General features: G+C 42.0%; 1 protein-coding gene across 1 annotated transcript in view; it reads right to left on the bottom strand.

Moving 5' to 3' along the window:
* DCUN1D4 (defective in cullin neddylation 1 domain containing 4) overlaps positions 1 to 15,474 on the bottom strand; it is a 42,462-nt gene that overhangs the window by 10,072 nt on the left and 16,916 nt on the right. Inside the window, exons 2-6 of the mRNA XM_018575716.1 lie at positions 12,713 to 12,783; positions 10,802 to 10,841; positions 9,424 to 9,538; positions 6,900 to 6,991; positions 1,332 to 1,402 (exon numbers count right to left, since the gene is read on the bottom strand). Of these exons, the coding sequence (XP_018431218.1) occupies positions 1,332 to 1,402; positions 6,900 to 6,991; positions 9,424 to 9,538; positions 10,802 to 10,841; positions 12,713 to 12,783 (389 nt within the window). The remainder of the gene's footprint in view (positions 1 to 1,331; positions 1,403 to 6,899; positions 6,992 to 9,423; positions 9,539 to 10,801; positions 10,842 to 12,712; positions 12,784 to 15,474) is intronic.

The raw sequence follows: 15,474 nt of genomic DNA, 5'->3' as shown, positions 1-15,474 counted from the left end.
TATATATCTTACAAAGGAAATAGAGAGGGGGAGAGAGAGAGAAGGGGTGAGAGAGATCCTTGGATGACCATCAACTAACTAAAAACCGATTTATTATTTATATTGTAATTCTCCCTCTACCCCTCTGAGAGGTAAGGAAAAGTATTTTGTTCCTTAGGGATCAAACCTGTTTTCCTGTACTTTGTTTTTGCTTGTGTTTTATTTTTAACAGAGTATGCAACGATTTTTTAGTTTTACCAGAATTGCATGCATCAGAGTGGCAGCGGGAAAGTGAAATCATGCCCTAGAAGGTTTCTACCCAAAGGCCAAAGAGGTCTATAACTGGCCATACACCTATAGATTATCTGCAGATTTCTATGGTCAGCCTCGCTGGCTGTCAAAATACCTGAGGAATCTCTTTGGATGAAGGCATTGTTCAGGTATTCTGACAGCCAGCGGGGGTGACTAGCAAGATACTGAAGCTTGGCACAGTGGGAGATTCCTCCATACACACAGTTTAGCGTAGATGGAGGAATCTGTTGCACATTTTCCATCTGACCACAGAAAATCTGCAGATAATTTATAGGTGTATGACCAGCTTAAGGATGGGTTTAAATTGCCCAATGTGTCTCATCTAAGCATTGTTGGCAAGAATGCGACGACATCAAGCACATCTGATTGTTGAAATGCTCGTTAACACAAAGGGAGATTTTTTATCTTGTTGGTAAGTGTTCTGTATTTGTAATGCAATCCAATCTCTGCCTTTTCTGTGTTAAAGGACAGTGCTTACATCATGATCAAATGTATGCATTCCGCTTTATGTCTGTGCCATTCAGTTTTTTTAAACCATCGGTTTTTTTTAAGCTGAACTCCAAGCAAACAGATAAACACAGTGGAAGTACTTCTGCAAATCTATTTCCCTTCTTGTGGCTTTCTATTTTTGCCCATCCAATCTTGAGATTTACACAACTGGGCTGGACAGCACAGCCAGACTGATGATCAGACTTTTCTCTGCTACAGTTAAAGCAGAACTAAAGTTGCACTTTCAAAAATTGCTAGTTAGAGTTTCCTGGCAAATGCAAAGTTTATTTTGCCAAAAAAAACAAAAAAAACTTCCTTCTGTGCTCCTAGCAATTTTTCTCCTACAACACGCTGTGCAGTGCACATCCCCAATCATTTTCGACATACAGAGAATAGAGCCGGGGAGGAGGCAACTCCTGCAAGCATGCCCAGGGAGTTTTGCTCTACTGCAGGAGTTGGTCGAAGTTCAATATGTTGAGCATCAGTCTTTTTTACAATATTAATAATTATGTAACAATAAAAATCAATCTAGAAAAAAACCTAGGCCTTACATTTTCTGGTTCCACACCAATATCTTCACAAAATTTTTCCATTCCTTCTGGGCCAACTACATCATCAGTTCCTGCAAAGGTAGAGAGAGCTACGTTATAAGACGTGTCCAGAAAAGTGAAAAACACATACCTGAGCATGTATAAGTGTATAAGTATTATATTTACATGTACAAAAAAACTAAAAATTCAACTAGCACAATGAAAGTGCAAGTTCATGAACTGTCTTAGAGAGGGCAGTGATTGGACACTGGCAAATTAAAACCTTCATGACCTAGGCCTTTTTTCATTTTTTGTTTACATTATATAATTCACATTTTAGGCTTGAAAACTACTTAAAACCCCAAAACATTATATATTTTCTGAAAGCCAAGACCCTACAGAATGAAATGGTGGCAGTTGCGAATTTTTATATTGCACGATATTAGCGCAACTCTTTATCAAACCCCAACATTTTGTGAAAAATGCACTTAAATGCCCCAAAACACAATAAAATACCAATTTTTGTTTATAAAAGATGAGGTTACAAAGAGTAAATAGATACCCAACATACCCAGGTTAAAAATTGTGTGCGTCCGTGAAACTGCAACAAAATTCAGTACCCCCAAAATCCAAAGATGACGCATTAAAAGCCCCTGCAGGTCATTAGTTTAGAGATACGTGTAAATATTGGCCCTAAAAATATTGCTCTCACTCTGGTGTGCGCGATACCCAACCCAATGTATAGCACGATGGTCGTTTTCATACGTAGGCACACCTGCCGCGTGTTTACATGAAGTCCGGGAGTCTGTTTAAGCGGGCCCATCACCGGTCATGAAGGGGTTATAGTAGTTAGGATGGAACTGTACAACCCCTCCCGCTCCCAGCCAAACTTAGTTTTGAAGCAAGCAGTACAAGTGTGGATCACAAAAAGAGGGGAGGGTCCTGCATCCAGTGATGCACTCCAAGAAACAGATTTTACAGATGATAAAAAAAATCCAGTTGTTTTCTTGATCGTACATCACAGTGCACAGGGTGTTAAGTCTTGCATGTATGGGGCGCCCAAAAGCAGTCCAACAGAGGGGCAGGCAACACAGCGAATATGTCCATGAAAACAACAATCAACCCCAATAGGTAACAAACAGAAAGGGTCTGCAATTTAGAGGGCCCCCAGAGAAGCCCAAACGTCCACCTGCTAAAACTTGGCAAAGGTACTAACAGAGGACGAGGTGGCAGCCTTTTAAATTTGGGAGACCGAAGTCTGACGCTGGAAGGTCCAAGAAGTAGCAACGCTCCTGTTAGAGTGAGCCTTTACAAGACAGAGGGGGAACTTTACCCTTTAACTCATAGGTCTGAGTAATCGTTTTGGCTGAATCCATCGAATGATAGTGGAACAAGTAGATGACTGCCCCATACAGGGACCCTCATAAATGAGGGAGTCAGACTTGCAGATGGAAGCAGTAGCAGTGGTAAACTTAAACAGAAAAAAAGAAAAAAACAGAGTCTGAGGCGCAGCTGCCCTTGGGGTTGGACAGGTGAGAAAATAGCGGGAGTTACCTGGGCTGGGGCATGCAGGGTTAATGCTGCCCGAGAGGCAATTCCGTTGATATTTTTCCCTCCGCGATGTATTAAGTATCAGGGGTGGAGGGAGAAGTAAGAAACAAAAAAGGTGCACATGAAATAGAGGCAAGTTGAGCGGTGTGTGGTGTGTATATCAACGACCGCCGTCGCTCGGCGGCGCCTGCACACCTCATCACCCATTTCAACCGCGTACAGAGAGCCACTGCCCGCACCGCAAGCTCTCTATCCCTCTCCAACACAGGACGCGATCGGCGTCCTCCACCCGCCAGCGAACCAAACCGCTTCCAACATAGGACGTGATCAACGTCCTCCATCCGCCACCAGACCAGATCCTCCAGCTCCGCCGGCACAGCGTGAAGGACGGGCCCACACCCGAGCCATCGCAACTCAGCCAGCAGTTCAGCTGCCCAGCAGCACGTCCCACACACAGGCACCCAAAGGAATCGCACCTCGACTCTGCAATCGAAGACCCTGCACCCAGTCCCAGAGGTGACCGCCGGACACTGCCTCCAACAGGAATCCCGTCGTCGATGACTACACTTCCTCAAGAACCTCACGGTGAGTCGATATACGCACCACACACCGCTCAACTTGCCTCTATTTCATGTGCACCTTTTTTGTTTCTTACTTCTCCCTCCACCCCTGATACTTAATACATCGCGGAGGGAAAAATATCAACGGAATTGCCTCTCGGGCAGCATTAACCCTGCATGCCCCAGCCCAGGTAACTCCCGCTATTTTCTCACCTGTCCAACCCCAAGGCAGCTGCGCCTCAGACTCTGTTTTTTTCTGTTTTGCACCCATACCAATTGGACACCCCGGTCCATATTGAACTGAAGCCGCGCGCCACCCCCACCTTTATACCATCCTCCTCCACACAGCCCCCACTTAACCAAACTAATACCGGAAAAGTTCTGAACAACACAGAACCACCCATCCCCCATCCCCCAGGAGAGCGCTGTCACACAGGACTTGAATCATTAATTTTTTCTATCGCAGTGGTAAACTTGCACAGCTTGAACCACTCCCAAACAGGGGAGAGACACTTTTTTAGGATGTTGTGGTGTAGGGCAGACATAAGGATGGTGGAAGGTTAAGGCGGTAGGCAGAAACCACCTTAGGTAAAAAGAGGTCTTAGGTCTCAGTACAGCCTTATCCTTGTGGATAACCAGAAAGAGGCCCAAGGTTTGTAGCTGTACTGGTCTCCTCGCTTAGTATTGGCTTTGGAGTAAGAAGTCTGGGAGAAGTGAAAAAGACTTGTTTTGGCTTCAGGGACAGGAGAAGATTTGCCATTTGAGACTTAGGCTACTTTTGCTGGGCTAGATAATTACTCTTACCACCAGTGATGTCCTTTATTAATTTAATTAAGTCCAGTCCACTATGGTCTGACAGACTGACATCACAGGTTTCGCATCGCATGGGCTGCTAGTGAAAATAAATATCTGGAAAGGACTTCCAAACGTTTGTCAGTGGGATCCTTAAACACTGACTCTTCCAGTCAGGTACAGTCAGTGTAGGTACAGTCAGTGTTTTATCAAGGTGGAATATGGCCAAACCTACAGTGAGAACCGCCCATTTCTTTAGAAAATACTCATGAAATGGATGACAAGAGTTTGTGAGGAGTAAATAGTAGGGATGCACCGATATATCGGCTGCCGAAAATTATCGTCCGAAAATGGCACTTTTGGCTCCCCTGATACTTAATACATCGCGGAGGGAAAAATATCAACGGAATTGCCTCTCGGGCAGCATTAACCCTGCATGCCCCAGCCCAGGTAACTCCCGCTATTTTCTCACCTGTCCAACCCCAAGGCAGCTGCGCCTCAGACTCTGTTTTTTTCTGTTTTGCACCCATACCAATTGGACACCCCGGTCCATATTGAACTGAAGCCGCGCGCCACCCCCACCTTTATACCATCCTCCTCCACACAGCCCCCACTTAACCAAACTAATACCGGAAAAGTTCTGAACAACACAGAACCACCCATCCCCCATCCCCCAGGAGAGCGCTGTCACACAGGACTTGAATCATTAATTTTTTCTATCGCAGTGGTAAACTTGCACAGCTTGAACCACTCCCAAACAGGGGAGAGACACTTTTTTAGGATGTTGTGGTGTAGGGCAGACATAAGGATGGTGGAAGGTTAAGGCGGTAGGCAGAAACCACCTTAGGTAAAAAGAGGTCTTAGGTCTCAGTACAGCCTTATCCTTGTGGATAACCAGAAAGAGGCCCAAGGTTTGTAGCTGTACTGGTCTCCTCGCTTAGTATTGGCTTTGGAGTAAGAAGTCTGGGAGAAGTGAAAAAGACTTGTTTTGGCTTCAGGGACAGGAGAAGATTTGCCATTTGAGACTTAGGCTACTTTTGCTGGGCTAGATAATTACTCTTACCACCAGTGATGTCCTTTATTAATTTAATTAAGTCCAGTCCACTATGGTCTGACAGACTGACATCACAGGTTTCGCATCGCATGGGCTGCTAGTGAAAATAAATATCTGGAAAGGACTTCCAAACGTTTGTCAGTGGGATCCTTAAACACTGACTCTTCCAGTCAGGTACAGTCAGTGTAGGTACAGTCAGTGTTTTATCAAGGTGGAATATGGCCAAACCTACAGTGAGAACCGCCCATTTCTTTAGAAAATACTCATGAAATGGATGACAAGAGTTTGTGAGGAGTAAATAGTAGGGATGCACCGATATATCGGCTGCCGAAAATTATCGTCCGAAAATGGCACTTTTGGCATAATGCCGAAAGTGTAATTTTCCTGCCGATACATCGGCGCATCCCAGGTTTCTTTCCTCCGCCCTGGGCGCTGCTCTGTGTCCCAGCGGGGAGGAGAGAAAGTGTGACAGCCTGCCGAGTGCTGCGGGAGGAGAGCGATGTGAGCGGCCGGAATCTCTCCTCCCACATCGTTCAGCCTCCTATCACAGTCCGGCAGAGTAATGTGTGGGCGGAGACAGTTTGCGCAGTCACAGGAGGCTGAGCTCTCCTCCATACACCGCTCGATCAGCCTCCTGTGACAGCGTTTCAGAGAGGAGAGCAAGGTACAAACACTCAGCAATCAGTGATCTCTGAGTGTTTGTACATAATTGAGGACATGGTATATTATATCCTCAATTATGAATGAATGGGAGTGATCTACATCACCCCCTGTTCATTCATAGTTGTAGTTATATTAACATACTCTGTCCTCATGTTATCAATGAACAGGAACACTCATAGAGGATTCCTGTTCATTGATAACAGGGGACACAGAAAAAGAGATTGACTCTGTGTTCTCAATCTCTTTTTCTATTTTAAAAGTGAAATATCAGGGGTCTGTTTAGAAGCCCCTAAAAAATAAAAATAAAAAAAATTTCGGTTTCGGTCTGACAATTTTTTTTATTTCGGTTTCGTTTCGGTTTTAAAATTTCCATTTCGGTGCACCTCTAGTAAATAGTTTGTCAGGAGTGTTCCAATCTCTGTACAGAACAGGTTGAAGCAAGGAATTTACCGGAAACGTTTTCATAGACTTTCAGACATCCCAGACCGGTAACAGCACTAGCAGAAGCCACAGGCTGTTTTATTTTAAATGTGGCTCACAAAGCATCAATAAGAGCTGATATGGTATCTAAGCCTGGGAGCTATTTCCTAGGGTTTAGCTATACTTAAGTGCACTTTTTCTAAAAAGGGCTGAACTTAGTCCCAATCTCATGAGTGTATCCTACTGGTCACTGTGGCTGACCATCAACTGCAAAATTTACAGGAAACATTGAGATTTGCCTATTATTCAACTGCCTGCATCTGTGAATCAAATGATTGCTTACGGTGTGCTGTTTTCAATTAAAATAAATTCTCTGTGTGCATTTTCCATCACATGTTCAGATGGAATTACATAGGGTGCGTGTAATAAAGCAGCTGAAAGTAACAGAGCACCAGAACATAACATAATACAAATGAGCAGACGTGGAGATGGGGCCTAAAATACAATTAGAACATGGGACAAACATCCAGATAACACACTATGACCTACCTGCATATTCATAGAACCATTCTAGGCATCTCTTGCTAGAGAAAGCTTCTTCCTCTGCTCTTATTCTGGAGGAATCATATTTTTTATACATCCTTAAAAGACAAATATATATACGTTATAGAAAATGACACTTCCATGTAGTATTCCATTTTTTTTAGTCATCCAGTTTTCCAAAAATAGATTATCTACATACAATTTAAATACGACTTATCAGTGGTTCCTATATTAGCAGAAGTTCCCACCTTAAAGTGTTCCATGTTTGCAGTTAAATTTCAGAACCCCCCACTGTTTTTTTGTTATGTGTTTTCATTCACACATGTTATTTAAAAGTACGTCAATGCCTTGAGATCTTGAGATGCCTTAAAGAAAGTCCTGCACATTTAGTTTACAACTGACAATGAAGACAGACAGGTTTAAATTGCCCAGCTCCCTCATAAACAGGGAGAACTAAACAGGATTTTTTAGCCCTGAGTGTTCCAGCAAAAAGGCATCTAAAAAAGGCAAGCTGCAATGTTTTAATATTTGTTAAAGTTATGCTACTGTATGTAAATGGGAACATGTAACAAATATAAAGTAGTTGTTATCCCAATTTGGCTGCAAATGTGGAAATACACTTAAAACTGGATTCCAGCCTAGAGACCCCCTGACTAAAGTTTATTAGTTAAGACATTTTGTCACACCATGAGATCATTAGATTTAACAAACCTAAAAAGAAACAAGTCCTGCTGAATCAAAACATAACATTGGTAAGAAAAGGGAAATGCACGAGAATATGTGCAAAGAAAAAACATCTCAGTATAGTCATAAGACTTGAAATCTCAATTAATGTCACATAAAAAGATATGCTGTCAATTAGACATTGTAATAACAACCTCCATTCTCATATTTCGCAGGGTGCCTTAACATAACTATTCAGTCCATAGTTGCATATTTACAACTATGCACTATAGTCCTATATGGGCCCCAGAGTTAGACCTACTGCACTCAGTAATCTGACAGACCTGACCTAACATATCCCCCTCTCTTCCTCTGCAAACAAGTAAGTCTATGTGCTGAGGGTTGTGGCCGTTTCTTAGCTATGCCAGCAAAGAAGACTACAGTGCGGCAGCAAGAAGAAGCATTTTCATGCAGAAAAACTTATTTTAAAACATTTAGCAGTACAAATAATTGACTCATCATAAGATGTATGTACAGGACTATAAAGTGATTAAAAAAAAATGTGAAACTTGGGGAACAAACGAGTCTGTTATTGGAGAAACGGGGGTAAGCTGCTATATATAATAAATGCAGGTTCAGTTTGCCCTTCCCTTTTACTATTAAAATGGTGAATTGTGCTCTTCAAAATATATGCAAGCACTTGACACAGTGTAGCCAAATACCCCTCCAGGGTGAATCAGCATACAAATCACCATCCACAAAGAGTAAATAGCTATGTGTCTGCCAATAACTAGACCTCTTACATGAAACTAAAAATCACATGTATTTGGCTGAGACTATGCTTATACCAGTGATATAGTCATATGTGTAAATTCAATTGTTCACATTTTCTAGGGAAAATGTTCAAGTTAAATACATACAAATAATCAGTTCTGATCTCTATTACCAGCCACACATGTATAAAATCAACAGAAAGGTCTTACTGTAACAGAACAATTACAGAAGCAATGCCCTCAACAGCAAATAAACTTCCTCTGTTAATGTATACACTATTTCCATTCAGTGGTTGCATGCCAGCTTCTGTGAGGCCTTAGCTGGCAGAAGTGTATACGTGTCACCTAGGTTGCTCACTTACATGGCGTGGGGCTCCTGTGTTTATGCTATGGAGGAAACAAACATAGTTTTCTCAGATCTTTAATTTCTGGGCAGTCTCCAGTCCTATGTCCACATTTGACCTGTTAGTCAGACATCATTATTAATATCATCTGTCCACAGGCCATTATTAAAAGGAAACTTCTGTGTTACTATAGTGGCGTGGAGGAAGGAATCTCCCGCTGTGTACATTGTATTCTTACAGCAGTTCCATCTGAAATTCGCTCCCTGCGTACTATAATGATAAAATACAAGTTGAAAAATATTATATTGCCCTATCAACATACACTCATTTCTTCCCACCCCAATTTGTCCTTGTCTTTCATTTTATTGGATTCTGTTATATCTGGAACATGTTATTTTTAGTACAAATTCATAAATATCTACACTTTCTTTACTTTCTTATATTTATATTATACTAATTTGCGTCAATGGAAAAACAATAAATGGACTAAATTCCAACCTACGGATTCATGAGGTGAAGTATTTTTATTTCGAGCTCAGTGGTCTACCATAACTAACAACCAGGAACCACAAAGTCATTCAAGCAATAAAATGAACCACAGGACTCGAGTATGAGTCAACATGATTATCAACTAAATATCATTTGCTGATGTGCTGATGTACACGCTCTTATAGTGTAACATCTGATCATACCTCTATTAAACACAAAATGAAATATATTGAAACCAGAAGATAAAATGCTGTAACGTACCCGTCATGTCTACTTTTCTTAGCTAGCAGGTCATCTCCTGCTGCAGGTCTCCTCTTTTTCCTTGGTGGCATAGTCTTAGTGAAGCAGTCTGAAGTGCTGCACGAACGCAGACTCCCTAAAGAAATAAATTAATTTGTATAAATAGACCAAGGAAAGGTTCACATATAGCAAGTATTACATTTCTCTTCTATAATTATCAGACCTCTGAGATCTGCTGTACTGGTACTACACAGAAGACAAGACCGGGGTAGATGACAAATCTATGGGGCTCAGTTAAAAAACTGATGCAAGAAGGAAAAATATGGAGAATGCCCACAGCAACCAATCGGGTTTTATCTTGTATTGGGAACCAGTGAAATAAAATAAAGACTCCATATCAAACATTAACAGTTGCACTTTGCTTCAGTTTTCAGAAAGAAGTCTCTCTAAATGCTAACCCACACCAGACACAAGCCTACGGCAAGACATCTGCATCTAGCATGCGTTGCAGATTCCTTATACAAATGTCAACATTCCTTTCTGTGGAAGCGGTGTTTGCTAGGAACCACATCAATGATGCAATCAGCAGATTTTTTTTTGCAATGCACAACACTGAAACACCTTTAAGCCTGGTTCACACCTAGTCGTTTTTGAGCAGTTGAAAAAGCACTTCAAAACGCCCAACACAAGAAATCTCATGATTTTCAATGACACCTGAGCAGCAACACGCCAGCAGAAAAACGCCAAACACAGAAACAAGCACATGAGCTTGTTTTTCCTGCATAGATTTTAATGGAAGCGCCAGGAAATGCGCGCGGTTTTGCTCGTTTGTACGTGCGTTCATCTATTGACCACAATGTTTCTTGAGCTGCCAGTCAAAGCAAGCGTCTTTATGTGCGTGCATGCGTTTTCACGCATGTAAAAATGTACCATACACGCATAAACGTGCAAAAAGACACTAGCTGAACACGAGTGTTCAAACGTGCAAAACTGATGCCATCTTGGTCACGATCTCAAATGTCACAATCTCAAGAAGAGTTGAAAGTGACTTAGTTTTACTGAGAGAAGCAATGAGCATGTAAGGCTTAATGTACAACTAAAGGCTCATGTATGCCATTGCCTTCTGATATGGAGCCAAATCCTCCTTCATTTGTGTCTCACATGCCCCATCCTGCCAGGACAATACCGATAGCCCCGCCCCTGTAACAACTTCTCATCCCACTGTAGTGCAAGCAGGTACAGGTGACAAATCTGCTCTGAATTGAAGAGCAGTGCAGCATCATCGCCATGGTCTAAGAATACTGTAAGTGCAAATGCACTTAAACTGAAGTGCTGTTGCACATTTTTTAAATGGGAGGCCATCATTCCTTTGCTCCTTTGAAGTAAAAATAAAAGCTACCTGTTTGGTGATCGTCTTGGCCCACGTCTTCAGTCAGATTCTGTAAAAAAGAAAAAAAAGAAAAAAAAAGAAGGATCAGATAGGCACAAACTGGATACTGTGAAACACTCGCCTTCCTAAAGTTACTTTCACATAATCAGTAGTACCACAGATATTCCCCCTGAATATATTGGTCAATGTGTCCTTTTACAACATAAGGAACGACCTAAGTGCACTTTTTACATAGCACAACTCTGTGGTAAAGCCTAAAGTCAAAGTTCACCTCTCAATTGAGGAGAGCTTCTTTCCATTTGAACTTTGCATGAGAAGTGAAGAAAATCTGTCTACTTCAGTGCTACACTACCAATTTACGCAAAGAGTCAGGTCTGTGAGGATGGAAATTGCTGCTGCAGCCCTTTTTTCGCAGGCTTGCACTTACAATAAAAGCTGAATGGTATTGCACAAGCTACATAAGCATTTGACACTCATGTAGTAAGTGCAAATGTCATCCAGAATGGCCAATGTGTTCCCTAACACCTAGGGGGTAATGGGGATCCTTTTACTTTACATCTTCACTTCATTTTTGTGTGTTTTCATGTGCCTTTCTTACTGTGGACTGGATCCAATTGAGGCAACATGATTCAGCATCCTGAAAACTGCAACTAGAAATCTGATGCCCAGGCTGAGAAAAATATGAAATCACAATAGCGTGAAGTTTACCGACATAGCAAAACAGAAACTACATACTCTAGTACACACTTGTACACTTGAGGACCACCAACATCAACTACAGAGCTGATAGGTTAATCGAAGAGACGCAGTGGGGCTGTCAACACCCATGCAATCATAGGTGACAATGAAAAATCTGTTTGTTGAGCCCCCCTTACAAAAACCTGCATATCAAAAGGATCCTCAACACAAATGTGGGCAACAAATAATTCTGGTAAACAAAAACAAAGTACCGGTAGCATTTTTTTTTGTGGAGACGACCCTCATTTCATAAAAGTGTGAACTGCATAATATCAGGATCTGCTTTAGGCCAGTGTAAACCATAAATTGATACCATTTAATAACTAAAAAGCAAACCTGACACTATATATTCATAGTTGTATGTGTAGAGATGGGCGACTTTCCCATTTGGTTGTAGATGACTAACCTAAATGAGATTATGGAGTAAAAAATAACAGTAAATCATAATAAAGTAAGATAATATGCATGCAGACAGTAATAAGTAGTCTGCATCTTGCAATATAAGAAGCCTTGCCCTTTCACGCTTGTGGAGACACACTTACTGTTACATTAGTTTTACATAAACAAATACTAAACTGAAATGACACAAAACTTCATCTAGTTAACCGAACATTATGCTACTTACAGTATGGACTGCAGCTTCAAGGAGAAGTATTGAGAGAGTAAAATATACTCTTCCCAACACTTCAAGCCAGTGTGAGACACTGCAGCTGTCACACGCCGCCTCTAAAACTGATCACAAACCACTATTCTCTCTGCAAAGAGTACTGCCTGTCAGTCATGGCTCCCCGCAGGGATTCTTCCTTCCCCTCTCCGTTCCTCATTGGAAGGACAGACAAAAGAGGGGGTGGGTACAGCTGGCCCTAGAGAGGCAGAGCCAGCTGTCAATCAGGCAGTGGGGTGTTAGGATCCTTCATGGCTGCTGCGTGCCTCTGCAGTGTCAGCATATAGCAGGCAGTAGCCCCCTATATGCTGACTTTGGGTCGCATTAGTAAATATGCTCCTGTGACCCAAAAGAGAAGTAAAGCCAAAAAAGGTTTGACTTTACTTCTCTTAAGTCTATTTGCTCCACAAATTCTATTTTATTTCTTTACTGCTGCGGATATTTTAGCAATTTAGACACACACCAATAAATAGAATTCTTATTTCCAGATAATATTCTATATAATTCTATTTCATTACCAGCCTATTGAGCGTGTGATATATCTTGTGAATATTTGCCAGTGTTGATAGATGAGAGTTCAGCTGAAAATCTGAAATTACATCAGAAAAAAAAATTACACAATACTCATATTAAATTACAAACTGCATTTGCCATGGATACAATGTTTCCCTTCATTCAAAGAATCAGGTAATGACAAAAGTATGGTGCTTACCCACTGTGAACCTGAAAATGCTAGTTGCCCGAATCCGTCTGGTGTCAATACTTTGAGTCACTACCCTGGGACAAGTGAAGGATGCAATAGATGATATTGAGAAAAACTCAGAATTCCCTACAGAATCCCTCAAAGATGAAGGTCGAGACTTACTGTGTTTCAAACCAACTGTGCAGAGCCAGCTTCCATCACACAAGCCAACTCTCCCCCCCAGGACAGGACAGGATATTTTGGTGTGTGGAGGCATGTTGAGGACCCACAGAGCAAGTAATACGTGTTGATGCATCAAGCAGTGCAAATCAATCTGTGTGTGATGACACTTGTGGATAGGAGTGATTGGGCTCTCACCCTCTCCTCCAGGCTTCATTTTGTGAATGGCCAGAAGAGGGAGATGGGGACATGACAATAGCACTGGGGTCTACATGATCTGCAGTACTTACAACCGAGTGGGCCAGAAGTACAGCGGGAGCCATAACCCACCGGGCATGTAACCAGGAGTTCTATTAATGTAGCAGGGGCGATTTTTGTAAGTAACAGACTTAGTAACTGCTTGAACACTTTTTTGTGCCCCAAGTTCAGCTTTACCTTTTTTACAATACAATTGCTTTTTTCTAATTAACATGTAATACGTGACAAAGGATCGAGAGCACTGTGGATTAGCTAAAGGAACAGTAATGCCTTAATGATCTAGTTTGTTGGTATGATACTTTGGACTTAGTCTTCCAAAACCAGCCTTCTATACATCAGTCATCAACTGTAAAGAATCCTCAGCCACCTCCATCCTGAATCCAGGTGCCATCTTAGTATTACCGATTCTCAAGAGCCTGCAGGTTCTTCACATTTGACACCGGCCCATAAATGTGCTCATTGGAAGTCGCGTGACATCATTATGAACCTGCACTGTTGTTACATGGTACTTGGTCTGGAACTAGTGTGCAGTTAACTTGTCAATCCATTTTTACCTGATATTTCTGTTTATGGTAAACGCTGCACAGTTATTCCACTTATTTGTTACAGCTCATAGGGACTCTGTTTGTGAGGTTCCTGCACACCATCCCTGTTGGATTTTATTTCTTTTAAAAGGATAAAACAGGAAGAGTAATAACATCCAAAACTATAAAAAGGGACAGGAAAAGAGGATGAACAAAAGAGGAACCTTTCATTGAATCCCAAGAGATGCCTGGTCTCCTGACTATACTTTAACTGAAATCCCTTTTGGGTGGAGTGACTCTTTTTTAACACCCTGCTTGCCCATGCACTACAGGCCTTTAAGACTTCAAACTTTCAAAAATACCTTCCAACGGCAACTGCTATCATTAAGTAGTGTCCTGTCACCTTGTGGTGTGAACGAGGCACATAGAAAACAATTGTTTTCTATGTGCCCTGGGAAGGACTAGCGTAGATAAGTTGCTAAAAAATGCCAGTCACCACTAATGGCGTGAATGAGCCCTTGCTGCAGCTAAAAGGCTAGCCCAGGGGTCTCAAACTCAATTAACTTGGGGGCCACTGGACAAAGTTTCCGTTTGCGAAATGTAATAACATTTTATACTTCAAAATAAAATTGAACTATAAATGGTACCAGTGTTAATGTCTGCGTGTGTCTATAATGTCAGTGTATGTGTTTGTGATGGTCTGTGTGTGTGTGTGTGTGTGTGTGTGTGTATGTGTATTGTTTGTCAGGATTTCAGTGCGTAATGTCAGTATGTGTGTTAATGTTTCTGTGTGTGTCATATCAGTATGTATACATGTGTATATCTGTTGTGTTTTTCCCCATTGGTTTTAACGTTAATCATAGAGAACCAACATATTCACGCGCACACACAAAAAATTTGAACACGTCCTTCACACACATACCATATTATACAATAACACACATACCCCCCATACACACAGAAATACACATACATGCCTTCTTAAAATAAAAGAAAGAGCCCCCTCACCTACTTACATTCTTGCAGGGAGGGGGGCACATTCCTTGGTGGTCCAGTGGTTGATTAATACAGTCTGCACCTTTGGCTGGTGCAGACTAGGGATGCACCGATATATCAGTCGAAAATTGCACTTTTGGCTAAATGCCGAAAGTGCCATTTTCCTGCCGATACATTGGCACATCACAGGTTTCTCTCCTCCCCGCTGGGCGCTGCTCTGTGTCCCAGCGGGAAGGAGAGAAAGTGACAGCCAGCCGAGCGCTGTGAGCGGTCGGTGTCTCTCCTCCCACACCGCTCAGCCGCCTATCACAGTGCGGCAGGGCGGTGTGGGGGCGGAGACAGTGCTGCCTCTTGCACCGATCACTCAGCCTCCTGTGACAGCGTGTCAGGATGGAGAGCAGGCTACAAACACTCAGCAATCAGTGATCTCTGAGTGTTTGTAGATAATTGAGGACATGGTATGTGAATTATATCCTCAATTATGAATGATTGGGAGTAATCTAGGGCTGCAACAACTAATCGACATAATCGATTATAATCGATTATTGAAAAAGTTGTCAACTTTTTCAATAATCGATTAATCGGCTTCCGATCAGTTGGCCCTGTTCACGGCTCCACACACGCTGCACCTCTTCCCCAA

This window comes from Nanorana parkeri, unplaced genomic scaffold (assembly GCF_000935625.1).
Source record: "Nanorana parkeri isolate BGI_ZX_2015 unplaced genomic scaffold, ASM93562v1 scaffold54, whole genome shotgun sequence".
NCBI classification, from domain to species: Eukaryota; Metazoa; Chordata; class Amphibia; order Anura; family Dicroglossidae; genus Nanorana; species Nanorana parkeri.
Note: the sequence above shows the minus strand (reverse complement) of the source record. Positions and strands in the feature narration are given on the sequence as shown.